This window comes from Bactrocera dorsalis, chromosome 2 (genome assembly GCF_023373825.1).
Source record: "Bactrocera dorsalis isolate Fly_Bdor chromosome 2, ASM2337382v1, whole genome shotgun sequence".
Classification (NCBI taxonomy): Eukaryota; Metazoa; Arthropoda; class Insecta; order Diptera; family Tephritidae; genus Bactrocera; species Bactrocera dorsalis.
The window spans coordinates 5,005,696-5,030,798 of record NC_064304.1 but is presented as its reverse complement, the minus strand read 5'-3'; the positions used below and the strand labels follow the sequence as shown (position 1 = coordinate 5,030,798).

Sequence of the window (25,103 nt, the reverse complement as noted above, 5' to 3'; positions counted from 1 at the left end):
ATCTGCATACAGATTACATACGCGCACTAGTCTCTCAGATTTGGAGTTCTGATCGATCTGAAATTTTGCAAACATCCTTTTTTTTACAAAACAGCTGCTTACTTATCGTAAACGCTATTATCGGATCTCTGAAGTATAAAGCTGTCATCCAAACTGTTCGGGTGTTATATCTTCGTTGCAACCGAAGTTAACATTTTCTCACTTTTTCTTCTTGCCCACAGTCCACACTCACTTAAGGCAAACTATCTTTGTTTTTTGTTATTTATGTAATTGTTTTTGTTACTGCATTTCTTCGGCGTGCACATTGGTAGACGCCCAAAATGGTTGGGACAACTTTCTCTTTCTACTTATTTGGTCGAAACGTCTGAGCTTGTCGCCTGACCAGCCAACTGTAGTGACCACACTTTGTGCACATTGTCCGCCCCCGCACTTATGTACACTTGTTGCAAGCAGCAGTGGCAGTTTAATATAAACAGCTGCCCATTTAACAAATGATTCCCTGCAAAGAAATCAAGAAACTCAACAAAATAATGACAAAAATGTAAGAGAAATCAAGCGAAGGCTTTTCAACCAACTGGCCCTGTGCTTCAGCAGGCAAATGTGTGCGTGCGGGTGTGAGTGTATGCGGGGGAGATTAAAAATAGACTGGAAGATACTTCACTCTAAAAATAAGAAGTAAGTGCTGACTTTTTTAGTGTCCTTATGAAGGCAAGCAACCATTCCAGAGGACTTCAAACTGCTTGTAACATGAATAATATCTATTTTGATATGAAACTCAAGAGGAATAATTTTGAAAATTTCACAACTGTTTGTTAGTTGTTATAAGACACACACAAAGATATTTTTATCAAGCAGAAATTCTTCATTGTCAAACATGTAAATAGTGGCTTATCTCGCTGTTATACCACTGTCTACTCACATACTTACATATGAGTGTATATGCGAAACCAAAACAACAAATGTATCCATGCTAAGAAGGAAGTTCATACGTGTACGATTTATAGTACAAAGTCATCGCTATAAATACACACACACATACACATGCATATGCATAAAGAAATATGTATGTATATGCATATATGCCTCTGCATGCTTACGCCACACGCTGCGCAAACACATGGCAGATAAAGACACTTTCAACAGGTTCATTATGTGTGTATAATAAGAAAATATTTACTTCCCGTTGAGTACGCGTATCAAACAACAGAATAATGCCGCGACAAATAAATTAGCCAAACGCTACCGACTCCACTGCAACAAGATCACTAGATCGCCGTGCGTCCAACAGTGGCTGGCAGAAGCAGGAGGACGAGTGGCGAACCTGAGCAACCCCTAAAATTAACATAACAAAGAGACACTTTTGTATTGATGCGACTTGACGAGACCAGCGGCGCTGAGGCAAGCATGACACGGTACCCTCCCTCCTCCAGCAATGGAACCACAACTAAGCAGCATTCGTTGAGGTTATGACCTCTGAGTGCTGAAATTATATTGCATTTGCGTATACTGCTATGAGCCGAGTATGGTTTTGTGTATACAATTGAGAATATTTAATTGAAGTAGCTTTAAATATAGACTATGCGGCAAGGTAGTCTCGCCTGCGGGCCAGGAGTCGGTAAGCCAAACGAAAAAGCTAAAATAAATTAAATTATAAATATGTGATGACAAAGGTAGCTATTGTTAGGGGTTGAAATATGCCTGGTTGGTCAATTGTCAGACGCCGTGACGCTAGAAGCAGTTGAAAATGTTGATTTTCAAGGTTTCCACAAGTATAATATACTTTCTCATACAATTTTGACAACGTTGCGATGGCAAGTATCAAGATACTGCTTCTAGAAAGCGTTACTAGGTCACTAACTGGTATTCGAAGTCCGGAAAAACATTCGATTTTGTTCGAAAAGTCAAGTACTTTTATAGACGAAAGTAGTCAATAACAATTTTCTTCAGAAAGAGGAAAAAAAGATAAAAAAACAAAAAGGGTAAGGGCCTTGCGCAGCTTCGTTCTGGATACTACAGCAGGTTAAACCCCTAATTATCCAGAATAAAACCTGGCATATCGAACATATGTCCAGCGTTCAATGGGTCACCGCATGACACTAGCGACCTCTTTGCATGCCCTGCTAACCCTACACATCTGACAGTCTTTTAAATATCATAACGAACCTCAAGAGCGTTTATTCATGAAATTTTGAAATATAACACTTTTAGAACTCCTTAAGTGGGATATCTGAGAACAGTATGGAAAGATGCAAGTATAAAACCATAATCTGCAACTAACAGAGATGCATGGGCAGGGCAGTTTTGGTCTTGGGAACCGCAGAAGATGGATCATGGGAACCTCAGTCGAAGGAAAAACAATTTTTAGTCTTGAGATACGCAATACACGTATCAATGGAACGTATTTGAAATATTTGTAAATTTGGGAACAATGTCTATTGAAAGAAAAACGATATTCTTGGTTCCCTATAGGTTAGTTATGGAAAAAAAAATATATTCTTGCTTCCCTATAAGTTAGTAACGGATTGTACATTGTTGGAAAACCAACGTGATAAGTGATTAAATTCAATAGATTAAAGCAATTTTGAGAACACTGCTAAGACCAAAACCCATGTACCGCAGAACAAACGATAAAAGGCAAACATATGGCGGGACACAGAAAATCGAGAGTAAGTCACAGCGAATAAAAACTTTCCGACTGAACGCGGCAACAACACACATACATATGCAGCTAGAGCTGGTAAATGAAACCCATATGGCAAGACATGTGTACCAAAACCACACGACGACCACAAGCAGTATAACCGGTGCGTGGCGACATCGGCGACGCCAATATCGGTGCATACACACACGCGTATTTTGACATCTGATATTAAAAAACGAAATTACAACGCGAAGCAATTGAGTTTCCAAAAGAATTCTATGCGATACCAAAATCTTCTCATCAAAATAGTTGAATGACATCAAAGCCAACACATGGACGGCAGACGTATTTGACAAAATAGCGCAAAACTAAAACGGGTGGCAGGTCTGTGTGCCGCGCACAACAACAAACCAGCGCAAATTTTATAAATTTCATTTTATAGACGATCGACGATCGACAAAAGCACACATGCGCACATATGTACATAACAGTATAACGAGAAATGTGTCAATATTTGCATGTATGCGTGTGTGTGTGTGAGTTGGCTTGAAAAAACACATTGAATGCAACAAAAAAGCAAAAGCGACTGTGGGCAGCCGGTTATTGGTGCGCGATCATGCAACACTTGAGTCGAGCAGGCGGCACGCAGAATTGGAACTAGTTGCCACACGAGAACGCCATGTAGGAGTCGACCGCCGCCGCAGCCACCACCACCGCCACAAACTGCCATTGCGCTGCGCTTTTCGCTTTTTGGTTCACTGCTGGAACTAGTTAGTCATATCGTTGCCCAAACTGCGCGCGCGTACTGCAGCAATGCGTTCGGCTGCCCATCGTTGTGTGTTTGTGTGTTTGGCACGAACGTTCGGACGCCAGCAATTTGCAAGTGTGGAAACATTACATTGATTGTTTGTGCGCAGCACCATGAATGGGAGCACTTGGTGTGGGCAAAACAATTTAGATTTAGTCAAAAGGTCTAAAAAACATCGCCAGCAAGCAAGGCGCACTTATGGACCTGCGTGCACGCCGCATATGTTTTCAAGTGCCAGAGTACAATTATGGCATTGTGCATTTGTTCGGCATTAGAGTTGAGAAAGAAACATAGATGCCAGCTTCAGATTACCGAAAAGTCAAAGCGGGTTCATTGTAGTACACGAACGGGTCGAACAGTGCTCAGCCAGGCTGTCGGCGGGCGTGCTTCTGCAGCCGATGCGGAGGCTTTTGTCAATCCGCACGTACTCGTGTGTGCGAGTTATCGCGCTGTGCATCTTCCTGGCGGCGAGCGGTGAAGGAGGCGGACGCGCTGCTGACAGACAGTCAAACAAATTAGTCAGTTGCCGGTTGCTGAGCGCGCTCGTAAACAAAACCTACTATTTTGTGAGGAAATTGAAATCTTACTCACCTAAATGTACATATGTTTGTGTAATCGTAAGCAAAAGCATATTCTTTAATTCAATTTCTGCTCGCGCGAGTGACGCATTCACGTTTTATCCGCACGCTGCCGTCTCTGCCCTGCTCCTCATCCGAACTCGCTCATATTGTGCGTCTATTTTCATTTCTATGCGCGCGCGATTATACGCTCATTTGTATGTATATGAGCCGGTGGAGAATAGCACACATTTCTTTAGCATTTCAATGCTGGCGGTATTTTTATAGCAACAACACGTTCATCGTGCTGTGCCGACAAGCACACAGAAGAACACTACACCGCATGTCTTGGCTATTAATGTTTCTTTCGACTCGCTCTTTTTTTTATTATTTTAAGATATTTTTCGGCAATTTAACGCTTCGTACGCATTTGCGATTATTTTTCTGCTTTTTTTATGACCATACACATGCATACATATGTACATATGTTTGTAGATAGTATATGCACCGCTTGCCGTATGTTCTTGCGGATTCCTTAGAGCTCCTGCTGATGTCAACACTTTGCCGCATTTGGTTCGTGTCGACTTGGAAACGTGCCTGATGTTTTCTGTTCTCTAGCGCTGTAGTTTTTAATGATTCTAGATTCCACAAATACAGTCGGTATGTTTGTATACAAATTATTCCACATAAAATCATTAGATAAAAAAGCATTTATACAAATATTTATTGCAGAAACTTTTTTCAAAAATTGACTCAAGCAATTTTCACGACTATTTTGTGACAAAAAAGTCATATGTGTAAAAAATTGGAATAATCACAATCGCTGTTGCTTTCGAAAAATCAACCGTTATCTAAAAGTATTTTCATAATGCATTGATCGACTAAAGCAATGTTTATAGATATGGATAGAAAGTAAATTGAGGTTTTGCACTTCGATCTAGTGTATATTGTGCCCTCTCCTATACCACATATGGTCACAAAGCTCTTGAACTATTCCAGTAGCTTACTGGGCGCGATGAAGTTAATGCGTTCCCTGTCCACGTGGATGGATCTAAGGGCCTTGAGCCTGCTTCGACAAATTTGCTGGGCAATCTAGAATCAGCTGTTCTGGAGTTTGCGGTTCCATACCACAAAATCGACAGTTTGCACAAGAGGTTATGTCCATGTTGGACAAGTGTTTTCTGAGCCTGCAGTAGTCAATGATGTAGATGAAGACATTACGAAATTAAACTCAAATAAATCACAAAATAAGAGGGTTGCAATTAAAATGAAGAAACGAAACATTTAAAAATGTTTACGTACACGCTTTTCCAAATATAATCTCCAAACTTACACAAATTTGGAAAATACTTTTAAAATAAGTCTATGACGCATATCGATTCATCTTTCGAAAAACGGGCGTATTTTTAACTTCGTAAAATATATGGTTTCCAATATAAAAGTAACGTCTGATCAAATTTGACCCGGACTGGTCTATATAAACAGCGATCGTGGATTTCCTGTATTGATACAACCTTAAGTGAATGGTTTCCAATATAAAGGTGCCGTCTGATCAAATTTGATCCGGACTGGTGCATTTAAACTGTGAGCACGAATTTCCTATATATGTAGGTCAACCTTTTCCTTTATTCATGTGAAATTTGGTCTCCAAGTGCCAACTAGAGTGTGGTTGACGACGGGAAAAACTTGTCTTGGAATTCGTTAAAATCGCCAATATCGAAAAAAAATTAAACAAGTTTGCCGATTGTTGAAAATATTGCAAAAGTGTTTTGGGTTGTCTACTTTATGACAAACACAAGCATTTGAGTGGCACAAAGAAAACAGTGGAGGTCGCAAAATGATCGAAAAATTGCCATATGAAAGTGTCTGAATGGGACAAAATGTATCGGCTCAACAGATTTGCACCAGAAGAACTGAATCTTTTGCAAAACCTAGGCCGAGTAGAGGACTGGTGGATAGGAAACCGTACAACAATCTAGACAAAGAAAACCAGAAGACACTGATAACACGAAATGCTATTCCAGCCGAGTCTCATAAAAAGCAAAAAAAAAAACAATCAAAATAGAATGCATTGAAGACACGGAAGTATTAGATCAAGCTAGAATTATTTAAAGAATTATTTAAAAATACGCGAAAACTATCACTTCAGTCCGGGTCAAATTTGATCAGATGGGATAGCCTTAATAATGAGTTGACAGCAGGTTCATAAATCGAAGAAAGCTGCTTCAATTTGTTTCAAACGAGATATTATGTATAATCGTTGAACAAATTATTTATAATTTTAAGCTGGCAGCTCAACACTAAGGTCTTTTCAATAGATTTTCTAATTGGATTGTGATTTTAATTTCATTGATAAAAAAGAAAATATTTCCGACTGCATTGAAGCGCCATTATTGGGAAATTATGCAGATATATCTTAATGAGAAAGCATATAAAGGCAAATGAACCCATATTTCACGCAACTACTAACTCCAAAAGTAGATTTATTATGCCCGCCATTGCCTTCTTCACGCATTAAAAAGACACGAGAACTGTAAAGAGTGCGCACTCGAAACCAATTATTGCAGGGATCAATTAAACAGGCATTCATATCGATTAATAATTTAACTTTAAAACATTTAATGGCACAAAAACAACAGCAACAATACTATGCGATAATTGTGATAGCGGCACAACAACAACAAAAACGAAATAAATAAAGAAGTAGCGCATTAACTCCACCACGCATTATGGCTGCAGGGTTGAAATGATCAATTGAGATAAGAAATTAAATTGAATGGGAACTACTTCAATGAGCACGCGCTGAGCGTGCGTATTGCGCGTGCGCAATATGGCGGCATGCAGGCGAAACTAAATGCATGAACGGGAGTGTGTGTGCGTGTGAGCGCTGCAATTGGACGCGTGGAAATATGAGGATAATGAATACTTCAACTTCAACTGCCACTCAAGTTGCAAGACTTCTCGTAAAACAACAATAACAAATAGCGCGCGTTGGGCTACTTGGAAAGTCGGATGCCGAAACAAGCAACATTATTGTAGCTAAAAAGCTGAAGGAGAGTGTGTGGCGGCGGAGAGTGCCACATAGTGATGCAGCAACACCCACACATAGACAATACATAGACAAATGATCACTTACATACATTTAATGCAATTTAAGAATTTGTACCGCCATCATGTGGGCTGCAGAGGGGTGGCGAGGACGCAGCTTGAAAGTGAGACTAGCAAGGGTGGACTATGGACGCCAAATGCAAACGAAGACCAGCGCAGCAAAGCGTGCAACAACAGATGGCTTTACAAATGCAACGCTTTGTTGTCGCTGTAGTAAGCATGGGCAGTGGAGTTTAACAAAAATGCACACATAACCTGAAAACATTTGATTTCGCGGTATTTTGTCACATGTGTTGGAGTACACACACACATACATACATATGTATATGCCAATAGCACGTACGAGTTTCATTTTTATGCGCGGCACTTAAACTACAACAAGCTCAGCAAGCGTCAGCGCGCTTTATTCGGCGAACAATGAAAAGTTGAAAATATTTTAATTACACGAACACGCGCCACAAGCTAATGAAACGCGCCTCCCACCCCACAACAGCAATGTTACACACCACACAGCCCCCCCGCGCAGCTCCGTTGCAGCAGCGCTGGCGCAATTGTCACTTGAGGTAGCTGGAGAATATCAAATTCTTTAGCTTAGATCAGCGCAATGACGTAACTGCGCTGCTGCTGCGCTTGGAGGAAGCACAATTGTACTAAACATGTGTGCAGAAATCGCCAAAGCATGACAGACAACAGATGCGCTTAAAAGTGAGCTAATAAATAAATTAAACAAAAGACAAGCTTCAGCAGTAATGGAGCCTTTACATCTTACAATGGTACATTAGGACACTATAAACTGCGTTGGCTTAAGCACAACTGGCAGACCCAAACGGCCCACAAAATCAGCCCCTCCCTAGGCGATAAATCGCGCATGCGCAGTGAACCGCAAAGTGATCGGCAACCATTTGAGCGATCGTATGCGCTCCATATGGCACACAGGCGATAACAGACGCACTCACACACACACACAGTAACAACAAACACTTAGCATATCGAGTACACACAGGCGCAAAACAAAAGGCATGCATTGAGTGCCGCGCTAATGGAAAACCGACGGCATTAATTGGCAACAAGCGGCGGCACAATTGCGGCCCGATCGATAGCAATACAATTATTTTATTTGCGGCAAAATGTGGAAAATTTAATTAAAAGTCGGTAAGTGAAGCAGTGAAAATTTCAAATTATCAATACAACGCTCGCTGGAATGAGCGACGGCAAATACAATAAATAAACAAAATCATGCAAGCGATCGGGTTAAATGGAAATTAAAGCAATGATAATGAATACATAAATAAGCCAATTAAATATATGGATGTAGCGTTGTGTGTGTAATGTCAACGTCATGAACGATCGGCGTCATTGTCAGTTGGAAAAGCCATCATTACGAGCAACAACAACAACTAAAACAGAGCGTTTGTATGGATCAGCAACGCCATACTGAGCAACTCTGCGCCTTTGTTTATTGTTGTAGCGGGCATTCAATAAAAGTGACAGCGAAAATAATGCAACAATTTGTAAATGAATTTGTTCAACAAATTGTTGCCGAGAAATGAGCGGAGGCGGGGGTAGAGGCGTCGAATATGCAATCCGAGGTCACGGTTGAGTCGGTATTACAAAGATCGCAATACTTGTAAGGCAAAACGTAGACAGGACATTTTGTGAAACTGCTTCAAAATAAAGCTAGAATTGAAAATTCACGCTCAGAAGCTCAACTAGTACACCTAAATAAGCTTTTTCAGAGCAAAGCTGCCTTAAAATTTCGAAAAGTACTTGATCGAAAAATAATATGTTAATATAAACCAACGATAAAGTTATGATGAAAGGAAGATGCGTCTTCATGCGGTGCATTCTGGGTAACGCTATATGTATGACCTGTGGTCTTCACGGACTTACGACTCCTACGGATATTTGACAATTTGCTCGACAAGGATTTTCCTGAAGACTATTAGATGGGTTGGTTGAACCCTGAGCTGGTGTCAAGGTATATAATTTGCCAACTGAGCATGCATATGAGACACCCTGCAAAAATGACTGATGAATTAATGCCAAGGCTGCCTCTGACCCATTAAATCTGATTTAAGCTGCTGTGGTAGGTGTAGGTTGGAATGACATTCCCTTTACTCGGCTCTATATGCACTATCTGATAAGGCGAACCGAATCTAGCATATAATATTTTCGGCGCCGTTCGCAGCAACTTGGAATGACGTATGAAACGATTTGGACGACGCATTTTACTTCGAGATCTTAAACTGAAAGCGTAAAAAATACACCCTGTGCAAGAACTGAAACAGCTCCACTTTCGCAGGCAACATCGCTTCGCTTTGGTAGGTCTTGAAAAATTCCAAGAATATCCAACATTTTCGAGCCAAATTTTGTCAACCGATGGAACCTGTTTCTAGCTCAACAGGGATGTAAAGAAGCAAAATTGCTGCATTTGGAACGAACAGCAACTTGAAGACATTCAAGGGCTGCCATTTCATTCAGAAAAAACAACGGTTTGGTGTGTTTTCTAGGCCGTTATAATCATCAGTCCATATTTCTTCAAAAATGTTGCTGGTCAGATCCTAACCGTCAATGGCGACCGTTATCGCTCATGATAACTGACTATTTTATGCCTAAAATTGAAGCTCGCGATCTCGGCGACATTTGGTCTCAACAAGACGGCGCCATTTCCCACACATCGCATCAATCAATGGATTTATTGAGAGAACACTTCGCTGAGCAGATAATTTTACGTTTTGGACCGGTCGATTGACTACAAACATCATCAACATCTGACATCACACCGTTAGGCAAGCCAGCTCTGATTCAGGCCTTTGAGCAAAACATCACACGTGTCATTCGCCAGTTCCCAGTCGAAATGCTCGAAAGCCATCGAAAACTGCACTCAACAGGTGGACTATCTGAGACGAAGCCACGGCCAACATTGGAAAGAGAGAATGTTCAAAAAATAAATGCCAAAGAATATTTGTTCAAATGATAATTAATGCATTAAATTTGAAGTTTATGTAGGGAACCTCAAAATGGATCACCCTTTAAAACTTTTATCATAGAAAGCAAAATAATACTAAAACTCATAGCTTAGATGCTTCATATATCCAAATAGATGATCATTATTCCCCTTTTCGCAAAACCAGAAGTAAAGTTTCAGCCCATCATAGTATTGAATCATAGCTGGCAAGTATCAACAATATATGTCTAATATTGTCAGTCATCAAACAACACATTTTTTTGCTTTGTGGCGCTGCTCACACGCTTGAGTAGTTCTCAAAATTCCAATTGTAAAATCGCTTTTGTGCTCCTTATTTGTCGACAATGCGTCAACACAATGTCTCCAGCCAACCAATGACTTGCCACCGGCTTTCGGTCACCAAGTGGACCCTTTCAGCGTTTGTTTCGCTTTTTTTTTTTGTTTTTGCTCGCTTTATTTGCTGTCCACTATACAAATTGAAAATTGACAATGACTGCTGCTATCGCGCTCGTTCAGCTCAAGCGCCAATTTGAATATTGCCCTACGCTTGGCAATCACTGTCATAATCGAAGCGACAGCAATGACACAGCAGACACAAAACGAGAACAATGTGAAGCTTTTGACATATGCAAAAATAGAGAAAATCTAAAACCATATGAAGCCGGGAGTAGTATGTGTTGAAAAACATGAAAAAAGCGTGCTTGCGATTGAATGGGCTACTTGCGGTAGACGGCATTAAATTCATGTTACGCATAAAATTTAATGGCATTTAATCGATCAAGCGTATGTTGGGAAACGATCGTTTGCGGATCAGAAACGATAAACGATCGCTTGGGGCTTGGGGCAAAACAGCATTACACAAGTGGCACGCACGTACGCAGCTGCTGTGAGCCGGCTTGTACTAAAAGAGAGAGCAGCAGCAGCAATGCCTAAAATCATGCACGATCGCTGTGGCGAACAATTACAAGGCTTGCTGACTACGCGGCGGCCAGCGGGCAGGCGGGCAGGCAGGCAATGTATGCAAGCGAATTTTCGACGGAATTGAATTTAAATTTTAAATTAGTGAAAAGCAAAACGGTAGTGTGAAGCATTTCTTGTGGCGATCGATGAAGCGCGATCGCTACAAATTCTCAGATTGTGTGCATGATTTATGCAGTTACTGCAAATACACCAGCCATGCGCGCATAACAGAATGAGTGGAGGAGTGGTATTGGCCACAAATTGTCAATAAGTTAAAGTTAGCGCGGTTTGTTTGGTCAACGCGATCGATCGTTGGATTGAGCGCGTCGCTGATGAACTGATCGACATATGCTGTTGGAAGAAATGATGAGTTTGATGTGCGCACTTTTATTTTTATAACGAGTATAAACATATTTTTTGCTTGTTGCTTCATTAAGCGTCATTCGTCGTCACCACGAATGTTAACCACAACAACAACGGCGCAACGGCGGCATGTTGCTACCGTGCAACAGTTCATCAGCTACTGAAAAGTACATATATGTACATACATATATATGTATACGGTTATGTTTGTGCCTTCATATTTGTGTTGGGGCTTGGCGTGCAATCGACGTTGCTTCGACGCTTCTACACTGAAATTAGTCATGTGCGCCGAGTGCCAAGACAAATGGTACGTTCGTTCGCTCATTCTTCCACTCTTGGCGGTCGCGCGCTTTATTTATATTTTACGAGTTTCAATTGCTCTTTTGGGCACTAAATTCTAAACCAATCGCCAATGAAGTGTGACACACACAATATTTGTACTCTAGTGAAGAGGGGGCGGCGACGCAGGGAGCGTATTGAATTAGAGTGAGCTGCTAGGTGCGCAAGAAAAGGGATGGGCGTTGCACAAAGGCAACTAAAAGTACTGAAATGTCTGATTTTTATTAATCTCGTTCTCGTTTTACTCGCCGCTGATTTATTTTCATGTATCCACATGTGGGTGCCGGTGCCGTAGCATTGTCGCTGACCCAAAATCTCGGCCGAAAATGCAAATGCGAATGCAGTCTGCAAATGTTGGTAGAAATGAAAATCAAAAATATAAAAAAATATATAAAAAAAATATAAAAAAAAAATATAAAAAAATATTAAAAAAAATATAAAAAAAATATATAAAAAAAAACATAAAACAAAAATTAAAAAAAAATAAAAAAAAAAATAAAAAAATTATTAAAAAAAAAATTTAAAAAAATTAAATTATTAAAAAAAAATATAAAAAAAATTAAATTTTAAAACAATTACAAAAAAATATTGAAAACGTGAAAAAATTGACAAATTTTGAAACAAAAAATTAAAAAAAAAAATATGAAAGAAAAATATTAAAAAAATTTAAAACAAAAAATATTAAAAAATTCAAAACCCAAATATTAAAAAAGGAAACATTACAAATAATATTAAAACAAAATCAAAAATATTAAACAAAACTCAATTACTTTTCTGCGAACTGGACTTTAATCAAAATGCAGTACCACGGAGTCACCTTTCTGTATCACGAGTGCACAGCATCCCATGATCACTTCGCACACTTCGAAACCGCTCCATGTCATACATAAGAAAAACAAGAATTCTATTTTTAAGATAAACACATTTTTTGGTGGAAATGAAAATTTCGAAAATTTGCCGAGTACACCCATTGCCATACACACCGTACACACCGCTTTGCTTATGGCCATGTTGTTTTCATCGAAACGTTGTTGTTGAAAATTAGTTTTACGATCTCGTACGTGATCGTATACGGCTGTTATCCAAACGAACGACCGACCCACCGATCAACCATGTGGCGCACAATTTTTTTTAGTGAAATCAAAAGAAAATAAAAGCAATAAAAATAAAAATGTAAAGATAAACGCCGGCAGGCGGCAGCCGCAGCATCCAAACCGGCGAAAAAAGTTCAAAACGGGCGATGAAGAACTTATAAAAGCAACAATTGAACATATCAGCAAGCGAATATAAATGTGCATGCATTAGGTTCTAATAACTACTGGCTAGCTGCTAAGGGGGACTATCGTCTTCTCTGTAGCGCTCACTGCTCCACCGCCGATGCTCAGCGGACGTGTCGTATCTACAGCTTCGCAGTGTGCTGCCGCTACTAGCTTTGTTTTCACGCTGCTCACTTGACGCTTCGGCGTTTCGTTTGTTAACACTCACAATTTGGTTGGTATTTTCGTAATTTCGAAAAAAGTGACCTCAGCGCGAACGCTGTTTCTGTGCTTTGCTGCACACATTTGTTGTTTTATTTTTTATGCTACTTTGTATTTGTTTTTCAGTTTCAGTACGGTATGTTTTTAAATGTTTTCTTCTCATATTTTTATTATATTTCATGTTTTTATTACGGAAAACTACAGTTTCCTGATGTTTTTCTCTCTGATCGTGCTTAACTACATATCTATGTGTGTGTATAAGTGTGTGTAATTTTTTTCGGCAGGCATTTTCGTCGCCATGCAATGCATTTCGAACAAGCATGTGCTACATTCGAAATTAGAATATCGTTCTCCCACTCGCGTCGCGCACACATTTGCTCAGCGGAGGGTGGGGGTCGTCGTCTTTAGAAAAAGCTTGCGTGGGTGTAGAAATCTAGAAATATGATTATAGCTGCGCGCTGACTTTTACGAGTATATATTTTTATACGAACAGTCGCCATGCACATACATACATACATACAGACTTGTGATGCTGTTGTGTGTGTGTTTCAGCTGTGTATTTCTTCTGACTTGCTGTAGCGTTTCTAAGACGTTTTTACTTTGTTGCATATGTAGGAAAATTTCCGATCACAGCGCCGCGCTCGTCCGAGTGTTCTTACACGACACATTAGTCGAATTGATATTTTTGAAATCTGCTGTGTTATGTTTTACTGTGAGACTTTATGTAGTGTGTCGAACCTGTCAACTGCCGAAATTTATGTTTATGACTATTTTCAATCAAGATTTTATTAGATATCACACATATACGCGTACATATACACATAGTGTGAGTGTGTACTGTGAAATGCTGCCAGAAATAATCGGATTGAAATAATAAAGTGAATTGTATTTAACGGTGCGCGCCTAGGGTGTAATTTCGAAAACACACATTAATGCATCGGACACACAGAGATATATATTTATGCGTATATTTGCTTTTTGGTGGCTTTCAATGCTTTTATCTTTATAACTTTAGAGCACAGGGAAGTATTTTAAAAGCTCGCAACAGTTTTAAAATTTATTGAACTAGGCCCATTGTCGAGTTGTTCCAAAATACTTTAAAAGCTATTTTGAAACTATAAAAAATAAGATGTGGCGACGATATATTTTAATGAGTTTTCAAATGACAATACAAACTACAAATAAAATATTGAAAAAAATATAGACAAACGATTTAAAAAGAATTCAGAATATCCAAGACTCGAACCCAACAGAGTAAGAAACCAAATTAGAAAATTTATGTTTTATATATGATAGCCGTATGTAGTACTTTGCCTAATAGACTATGGGTCTGAAACCGGTTTCGAGCCAAAAATTATAAGTTTTTTTTTTTGTGAATAAAAAAATTTTTTTCGTCCTTTTTTGAGATATCCACAAATATTTAATAAGTAGATGCATTCTGATATTCTTTCGATCATATGTCGGAATCGGGAAAGATCGGACAATGATATCACATACATATGTATACATATCTCCCATACAACTGATATTTCAGATTTCTTGCATTTCGCCTTAAAAATCGCTCGAAAAAGTGTTTAGTCCCATAATGTCTTAGGCGGAATTGTAAAATATTTCCCGCCTACCCAATTTTATAGTAATCGGCTAGCACTAATGTATATAACAAATGTAAATATGTATAAAAGCAGCTCAATGACTTACAACAATCTCAACTCATTAGCTGCTTAGATCGTCTTATAGTAGAACTTGTTAAATAAGTAGGCAAATAACAGTATAACGAGTAAACAGTGTGTGTAACCAAACAGAAAACTGGTCAAAACCAAACCAAATAATAATATTTACATATAAATTTATTAATTATTTCGAATACAACAACGCTGCCTATACAAATTTCGTTGCCAGCTAATAATTTCTGTTAAAACACATTTCCTTCGCAGCCATATTTGGAGGCAAAAAAGTAGCTATAAGTAGAATTATTGCACTTAAATGTTCCGCACACATTTCCGCCGCCACTTTAAATTGCCCCCCTTGTATTTTCCCCCGTTCCTTGCACTTCGTCGATAACAGTTAGGCAAACAGTCATGCATAGTTCGGAAAGCAATTTACCGCTGGGCAGCTCATTATGGAAGTACATACTTACATATGTATGTACTCGTACGTAGTGGAGATAAAGAAGAAATTAGCGCTTTTATTACTATATTGCTATGTAAATACATAACTACGTAACGTTTCGAAGTGCGCACGCCGGCTGCTAACGCTATTGCGGCACGATTATGTAGTTGAGAGCCGATTAAAGCGTGCGAAATTGGACATAATTATGCAATGAAAACGCTATTAACAAAAACAAAGTTAGTTTAATTGAAAATAATAGTATGAAATTAATTGCAAACTTTCTTGAAACATAATTGTTGAGAAGTGGGAGTTGATTTTTAATATTTTTGATTTAAATGCACATTATTTTTTTTTAATTGTTTTTTTATTTTTATTTATTTTTTTGTTATATATTTATAAGTTTTTTTATGGTTTAGAATTTGTATGCATTTTTGAGTATTCTAACTTTCTCTATATTATTTATTTTGTTTTAAATTAATTTCTTTATCAATTGAGTTATTAAAATATATATATTTTTATTAATTAATTTTTAGTTATTTTTTTATTAAAATTTTTAATATATATTTTTTTAATTTTATTTTTTTAACTAATTTTTATTTATTTATTTTATTTTTTTGTGGAATATTTGTTATTATTTTTTTATTTATTTATATTTTTTTTTTCAAATGTATATGCTGTTTTTAAGCATTGTCATTCCTTTTATTATTTATTTGTAAATATTTATATAAAAATATAGTTTTTTTATGTATTATACAATTTTATGTATTATTGTCCTTTATTTATACTTTATCAATAAATATTTTAGCTTATAAAGTATTAATATATTACTTGATAAATTTCCGTTATTCTGCCCGCCTTGTGCGAGAACCGATGTTTCCTATCAATGAAACACTATTTATTTTATACAAAATGTGGCTGAAATCAAAAATTATTGCGCAAGGTAAACATACTTTCTCACCTAATACCCTTATTTTTTTTTGACGGTTTATTTTTTCATATTTCCAACGCTTTAATTTAATTATTTTTTATTTTCCATTTCTTGGTTATTTTCAATTTATTAATTCTACTTCAATAAAAACACGTCCTTTGCAACTAAAATTAATTGCATTAATTAAATTCAAATTTGAAGCAAATTTGTATGCAAACCACGGCATTCCTTTAGCACAGAGAATTAAATAAATAAATTCGTCTATAAAAACGCAGCAGAGCGCAAGCACACTTATGTATGCACATCTGTAGTAGCAATAGGAAGAACAAACTGCGAATTAGTGTTTTGAATAAATTGCTGAGATTCTGTCATTCATTGAGTCACAGTCAAACGCGTTGAAACTGCTAGCCGCACGAAGGAGAAAATGCAAAGAAATGGTTAAAGAAATGGTCAAAGAATCTCAAGTGTGTGTCAGTAGTGTCAAAAATCCACTACGAAACACATACATACATACATACATACATATGTATGTATTACATGTAGTTTCTATGTATGTAATGCGGGTTCGTTGTACGCACTTTTGTGCATACATAAGTACATACATACATATTTACTAACATTTTTCTATAAGCATATATTTTGTCTAAGCATTTATGCTTATGTGTGCGTAGAAGTTGCTGGTTGCTAACAGGTAACTTAATTAGGTCAGTGTGAATACCATTACGAACTGGGCGAAAATGAAGTTAAGAGTTTTACGAGTTTTGCTGTTGTGTTCTAACCGCCAGCGGAGACATTTTGCCTCCGGTTATAGAATTACAAAAACAAAACACATGCGGTTTTTTAGAAAGCAAAATAGACATTTCATGCGCAAATTTAAAGTCAAAGCTTAGGGTCGCATGTTTAAATACTGATAAAAAAGCTAAAGGAGGAAAACGGAATGTGGTTGATATGCATATTCATGTGCTGTTTATGAAATATTATTAAAATATGATGAAACCTAATCAAAGGTGCAGAATGTCGATATTTTCTTAAGTAACTTTTGTTCGACATTTCTTTCGTATCAAAACTGAAACACAGAAATTGCTTCAAAACTGCAATTATTTTATTCTTCCGACAGTGCTGACATTTACAAAAATAACAGCATAGCTTAGCTTGTATTTTTATTTGAAAATGTTTTGAAATACATCATTATGCAGTCTGGATATGTACATTCACTGTAAAAGCACGATGAAATACGAAAGTTAAGATAATGATGAAAAGAAAAGTTTAATTGCCAATAAAACTGATATGCCATTATAAATTAAACGCATACGATTTTAATCAATTAATTGCAAAAAATATTTCATTAAGCAATAACACATCTGGTTAGTTGTAGATTTATCATAAGCTCTTTATAAACAAAAGCGAAAAGTCGGAAGGAGAAAGTTCAGTTCACCTTTCGCAAAAATTTGACCCAAAAAAATTTAATTCAGTTGCAAAAAAGGTAAGAATTGAGCAATCAATAAAATATAGAGTATGGAAATTGGTATCAAAAAAGATATGACATGGTAAATTAAAAATATTAAAATTAATAAAACAAAAACAAGAAAAGCAGTGCGAAGCACAGCAAGCCAAGAAAACTAAATAAAATGCAGAAGGTAAAGCAAATCTTAGCAAATTAAAAATTAAGAAAAAAGTACATTTAAGCGCTTTTGGAGTAGGTCCAACATATACATATATGGCATTCATACATACTTATATTTATTTTGTCGAACTCCACGTTTATAATATTTAATTTTGGTCATTTTTCGCGCTTATCTAGGTAATAATTTTCAATTAAAAACTTGTGGTTTTGAAGTTAAAAAATTGTGTAAACTTTGAATATTTGTCGCCATAATTAACAAAAATAAAAAAAAACAATAAAAAGCAAAGTCTGCTCAGCATATGGTTTATTTATAGCCAATTTGTTTACACAAACTCATTACTGCATGGGGTTAGTTACTGGGTACACACGGATACATGCCGCCGCCATTAACGCCGTGGATGCTAAGCATAAAAAACGTGAACTGTTTTTGCACCGCGCAGATAAAAATATGTGTAGCTACTTCGTTTAAAGTTTTAAAGCCAAATAACAATATACATACATACATCTACAGGCATGCATAGGTACACACTACATTTTCCAAAAGCTGATATCGCTTTGCGGTGGCGAAATGAATTTAATTCCATTTTATAACCTCAAATTCTTATCGCATTGCGTCTACGTCTGTTGGTTTTGCGGCTACCCTTTTTGGTGGTTTACCTAAATGACGTTGAAAATATATTACTCTACTTTACTATTTGTTTATTAACAATTTATCTAAAGAAACCGCATCGCCATTGTCTTGCGGACCGTAGCTATTTGAATTTAATTATCAAGTAAAACAAAAACAAGAAGTTAAAATAGAAAACATGTTTATCTCGAGCATTAATGTTGGTGTATTTGATTTGAATACAATTCTGGTTTTGGTTTTTATTTTATCAGCCAGAGTTGTGGCTTCCGGAAAAAAGATTACTAGCTTAATTTTCGCTGAAATAAATTTTGTGGCGATTGTTATCGATCACTGTGTGAATTGTTAATTGTGCAGCAACTTTTTCAATGTTATTTAGAATAACCGGTTAACTGTTTGGTTATGTAGATGATTGGCATTATTTTGGTCTAAAATTAGGGCACCAAATTCGTAGAATTAACGTAATAAGTCAAGTTAAGAATTTTTAAAAAATTTAAATTTTTAATTTTTACACTTTTTTGCTTTTAAAATAGGAAAGTAATAAAAAGTACGTCTGCGGTAAGAAATTAAAAAAAAATCAGCAAACTGCCAACTCATAATATATTTACTGTTACTTATGTACTGTTTACCAACGAATTAATTTGAAAAGGGAGTGTAAAAATTAAGTAAAATACAGCTCTGGATGAACAAAATTATTAATTTAAGCACAATGAACATACAACTTCTGAAGCCTCTGAAGCCTTCACATGCACAAGTACACTTATCTACACATCTACATACATATGTACACAACACTGAGCTTCTTGTTATTTCGGTGAAAATGTACAATAGGAAAAAATTATACATTCCGAATTTCCAAACATATTTTTACAAATTTTAATCTAAACAAAAATGAAAGATTTTCGCAGAAAATCACTATCTACAATTCATTATATCCGCCACGTTTCCGAAATTTTCCAAAATTGTTTACATATCAAAATATATGTACACAAAAATCGGGATATGTATTTTTATCTCCAAGTTACACAGTTCTTTCGCCACATTTCTGCATTTTCGCCGGGTCAGCCACAAGGCATTAACAATTCAAATTACAAAGAAATAATACAACAATTTTGTGCGTAAATGCACAAATGTCAAGTGGGCAGGCGAACTCTCAGTCACCATTCTCCCGCCGGTATTGACACTTTACCCCATGCCAGGCAACGCGACTGGGCATCGAATTATCATAAATGCATTAAAAAACGTAAACGTAACGAATGGAATGGCACTCAATGGGATAAGTTTGTACCGCAAATAGGCAGACAGACATTCTTTCGATGTTGCACAGCGTCTTAACTGGAGCTACGGCAGACCATGCACATGCCAAGACTCACACAAGTGCACTTGAATGGAATACGAAGTGGGAGCAGATAAACAATAATGCGACAACAATGTGTGCGCATCGTGGCAAGAAGACAGTAGGCACTGTAAGGGCATGGCTGCAATGCTAAGAACATATACAGGAAGAAATGTGCCCCAGACAGCTAGCAAGAAAAATCAAAGAAAACTAAAGAATTTTATATAAATACAAGTGTATAAAAGGAAAGCGAATTGGGTGAGAAACAAAGTAAAGAAAAGAAAGAAAAAACGATTAAGGTGGAATGAACCGAATTGTTGGAGCTGTTTACTCAAAGACTCCAAATGCGGAGCTATGGAAAAGAGAAGACAAAAGACATTTCTGCTTGGCTTTCTACACTTTCATTGCTTTTATCACGTGTGCCTATAGTTTTTTCTGCTTTTGGCATTTAATCTGCTTAACCAGATCCACGTACTATTCTGTAGTTTTACTAAAAACACGTTCTCCGAAAGAGAGATCAACGACTCCTTGTTGTGGGCTACACTTTATAGCAATAATTTTGAAAGAGAAACAACAAAACACAAAGCAATAAAAGTTAGAGCTTTGAAAAATAGTCTTTTATTGATTTCAGTGATTGTGCCTAAAATTTTACTAACGCAACCTAAAGGATTAAAATCTGTTGGAACAGGAAACTAACTACTAACTAAGGCACAATAAATAGCTTTATTTCCGATGTCAAAATATTTTAATACACACTTGAACCATATGCTATTATTTCAAAATCATAGTTTTCGTACGTAAAAGAAAACATTATACCTAGCTTTTAATGAATAAATAAATTATATTAAGTTTTATTTTTACAATTGATTAATTTTGTTACATACCTTCATCAAGCAGACGTTCCACGTGATTGAATACATTTGGAAAAGCTGCCATTTGTTTGCGATCCTTCAGCAATTGTGCCAAATAATCGGCTATGCTTTGTGTGCTCTGGTGTTGTTGTTGAGGGGTGGCTTGAATGGTAACGGCGCTAGCATCACACAGACTCATTTTGAAGCTGTTTTTTTTTGTTTTTCTTTAGCAGTTTTTAAATAAAAAAATGTGTTCACAAAAATTTATAATTCTAATGGCTTAATCAATGAAAATTCACTAGCCACACACAATTATTTGTAAAGTTCTTGTGGTTTAAAACTTGAACTGATTTTTTTTTTAAACGTGAGTAAATTATTGCACTTTGTTTTTATTATATTATGAATGAGCGTTCCAAAAACTTAATTTCACCCAATTCATTTATTTTGTTGTTGAATTTACAATTATTTAAATTTGATATGCATGTACTTAAGTCTGTGTTATTGGTTTATTTGCGATTGTGACACGTTTTTCCAATTAACTGTAATTGTGAGAAATTTATTTATTATTTTCATATTTAAAATTCAAATTTCGTATTTAATATCGTTTAAATACATATTTCCTCTTAACCAAATCAATTGCAGAGTGAAAATTAAGAGGCAGAGATTTTGTAGGAATTGCGATTATGCTGTACGATTTCAATAATTCCAACTCTCAAGTGTTTAAATACATGTTTTTCCAATTTCATTAAATAAACGCAAATTAACACTACTCTCGTAGGTAAAACTCGGTTATTATGGCACAGAATGACAAGAACATAAAATATAATTAAATATGAATATATTGATATTCAGAAAACGAAATGGTGTACATAATGATAAATGCGAAAACTACTTTAATTACAGCAAAAACAAACAGATGTGCCATTTGTGTTTGTAGTTGCAGTGAAATGCGCTGCCGACGAGAAGGCGGAATTCGCATAGGATCAGTGGCAGACAAAGTGACAAAAGGGGTGTAATACAAATGCAAATGCTTTATAAATTAAAATCAACAATTTCTTCAGTTGTATTTGTAATTTGCTTTTGCGTTTGCACATTTTTTTTTTTACTATACGAAGAAAAGTCATTCGAATCCAGTCGATCGTATTTCTTGTATTTTCGCCGCTTCTCATACGCCTTCTATTTCTGTCGTACGCTCCTGTTTTGAACGCAAATGAAGCCGCTGCGTCGCTGCTCACAATAACGCAAGCGTCGCAGTTTTCATTAGCTTCTCGCTTGCTTCGTTCATTACTTTGTTATTTTTGTTTTTGCCTGCTTTTTCGAATTACGCTTTCTGCAGTCAATTCGTACGGCAAGTCGTTCGATCCGTGCATTTAGCTGTTTGCTATACACACCCATACATATACACACTTATTTGTGTATATGCTGACAATGCGGATAAACGACGAGATGAAAGCGGAATGTCAAACAGATTTATTTCTTATATTATATGCTGCGCTGCGCTGCCTTGCGTCGTTGTTTTCCATACTAGTGGAGTAAACAGGCTGCTAAAAATATTTTATTTAACTAAAAATACACTAGACGGAAATGGGAAAGCTCGCTTGCCGACACTACATATTTCCCCCGCCCAATTTCACTACACAACACTAAAAATTTCCATATACAATTCTTTTTTGACTCTCGGAAACTATGCGGAATTGTCAAGAATCGCGCTGCGCAGTCGCTACGCAGCTTGGTTTGGAATGAATGGAGGCGACGACGACTGCGGCTGCATTGTTGTTTGCTTCAACAATTTGCTTCGATTCTTGCCCTTTAAAAACGAGCACAAGTATTACAACAAAACAAAAAAGTAAAAAATTTGTGGAATTCCAAAGCATCTCTGCAATTGATTTTGGCTTAAGACACTATTCACTTTAAGCTTATTTTGTTTGATTGTTGGTCCATTCACATACTTTTGTGGTTTGTTAAACGTTTCACGCTTTATTCGATCGCGATTTGAAAATCCAAAGGAAGAATTTAAACAATTTTTTGTGTGTATAATTACTATTTAAGCACACTCAAGATTTGCTATTGAACGCGAAGTATGATTTTTTGAATAACTAAACGCGATGACTCCAAGAACAAAACTGAAAAGACACGAAACGAAAATTTCGCTTTCAAGCGATCGCCGCAATTTTTTCTTCGGAAACGAGATTGCATTTTGTTTTCGTGTGGGTTTTTAATTCTCTTCGGGCTGCGGCTTCAGCGTATATCGTTGGCTCGCTCGCACGGTTTGTTAGCGCGTACCGGTCAACGGTTGTGTGAGCAGGCTAGATGAGTGTTGCACCGATCAAATCAACCAGTTTGTAAAAATGTACCATGGGAACAGTGGAAATGAGTCAAATGCGATATTTGGGAACACATTCAGTATGTGTGGGAAGTTAACTAAAAATAACATTTTGAAAAAGGGTCTTCCGTTTAGGTCGCTAGGGATTTGCATGGTAATTTTACGATTTCTTATTAGTTAAGCAGTTTGTTCATAATAATAAAAAAAGACTATTATTAAGGGAAATTAAACATTTTCGTATATTGACAACAATTCGTCACATTTTTACATTAGCGTGCATATGTACATATGTATAAAATTTATTTCACAGTGGTACAGATCCAAAAAATATATAAAAAATTTAAAAATTGAGTTCTTGCATTGTTCATTTAATTGAAGTGGATATTTACTGTAAAGATATTATATTTTTGAATTTTTTATAATAATTTCGTGTCTTTAAGCCACTCTGAAGTGTAAATTTTTTCACGACTTTTGTTTTGTTAAAAAACATAATTTTTACTAGTCCTTCGATCATAATAATAGTCATCTATAAGAAAAACAATTTTTTTCCTTTTTTAGATTTGGTCATCTTCTTAACCTTTTTCGGAGTTCCTCCTGGCGATCGACTACAGGAACAAAGGAATTGAAATATTTTTAAAATGATTCCCCGATTATTGAAGTACCTTAAATTCTATAGGTGTACATTTGTATTTATTTTTTATGAAATACAATGTCCCTTAAAAATAAAATCATAAAAAGCGCCGACTTCCTAGTGGATATAACCCCTTAAATATATCGTAATATGTGCTAGAACTTACTTCTTCATTTTCAAACCTGTGTTATGCAACATTAAAATAGAAATAAAATGTATACGACTTTAGAAAACTTATACGTAAATTAAATTATTGTTATTCCCTTCAACAGCTGAAATCAAGTTTCAGTTGTTTTAGACGCGAGATATCTCGTTATCTTTAGCGCTAGTTCTAGTTTCCTTAAACGGCGCTCCAAGTGAGGAGGAGGATAAATTGGTCATTCCACTTTATTGTTTGAGCTTGTTCTTGGTTTTTTTTTTAAATATTTATTAGATTTTTTTATAATAGAAATACATACATACATACATAACCGTAGGCTCCTACGTGCGAAAATTAAAACAAAGCAACATGAAGCAGTTTTGTACCAAAAGAAATCTTTGGAGTTCTCAAAATGGTAATGGCACCAATCATTCTGCTCAAGGTGTTTAAGTTGAGCGTTCTAAGAGGCAGCCATGAAAATCTCGGATTAGCATACATACATACATATGTACATATGAGTATAAAACATTCATGATAGAATCGATCAATTTGCATGATTTTTTTGTAACCATATACTCACTTATTGCGAGGAAGGCATCACTCTATTACTCGTACAAGATTAATACGAGTATTTACACTTATGCAAATATATTGTACATAGTATGTCTGCGAAAAAATGTTAAAAGCGTCTGAAGTGTCTCTGTTTTCGAAATAGATGTACCAAAAACGAAAATGTTTCTTACACATTGTTGAGTATTTATAATTTTCTTAATTGAAGCTGCATCTTATCGGCCAGTGCTTCAACAACGTCAGCAATTTTGGTATGAACAAAAATGCCGTCGGCCAGTCCATTCAACCCTGCGGAAGACAATAAGTCTCTTTCCACTTGCACTTACTCACGCAGATCCTCCTTCCATTCTTCGACAAGCTGTTATCATAATGTATATCTTCAGAACCAAAAGCATCGTCATCTATTTGTATTCGATCGACAAGTCTCGATCAACTGTACTCGATACCCGAACGATGTTGGTGCCGTCATAAAATAATTAGATAGGTTAGATAAGGTTATGTTAGACGGCTGATCTACAAAAATCGTATGTAGACTGTTATATGTATATAGTCCTTTTTGAAGGCATAGACATGAAGAACTCCTTTGTTCGAACTTATAAATTAGCAAAACCCAATTTGCAAAGGCTTTTAATTTTCATCCCCTCCAGTTCGGTGGGATGTCTGAAGTATGTGCTCACAAGTGTTTAAGTCTTGACCGCCTAAACGCAGGACCGCCAAGAAGGAAGTGTCGAGTTGTTTCCACCTA

General features: G+C 36.5%; 1 protein-coding gene across 8 annotated transcripts in view; it reads right to left on the bottom strand.

The window, feature by feature from the left end:
- LOC105225863 (protein held out wings) overlaps positions 1–22,834 on the bottom strand; it is a 110,158-nt gene extending 87,324 nt beyond the window's left edge. For 5 of the 8 annotated variants that reach the window (XR_007421801.1, XM_049449162.1, XM_049449160.1 and 2 more), the window contains exons 1-2: positions 22,645–22,833; positions 20,729–21,234 (exon numbers count right to left, since the gene is read on the bottom strand). Coding sequence is in view for 4 of the 8 variants with exons in the window: in XM_049449162.1 (XP_049305119.1) it covers positions 20,729–20,894 (166 nt within the window). In the remaining 4 variants the exon portion in view is untranslated. Of the gene's footprint in view, positions 1–20,728; positions 21,235–22,604; positions 22,624–22,644 lie in introns of those variants that run through there. The other 3 variants (XR_007421799.1, XR_007421798.1, XR_007421800.1) reach the window with 2 other exon arrangements.
- Positions 22,835–25,103: the final 2,269 nt, after the last annotated feature.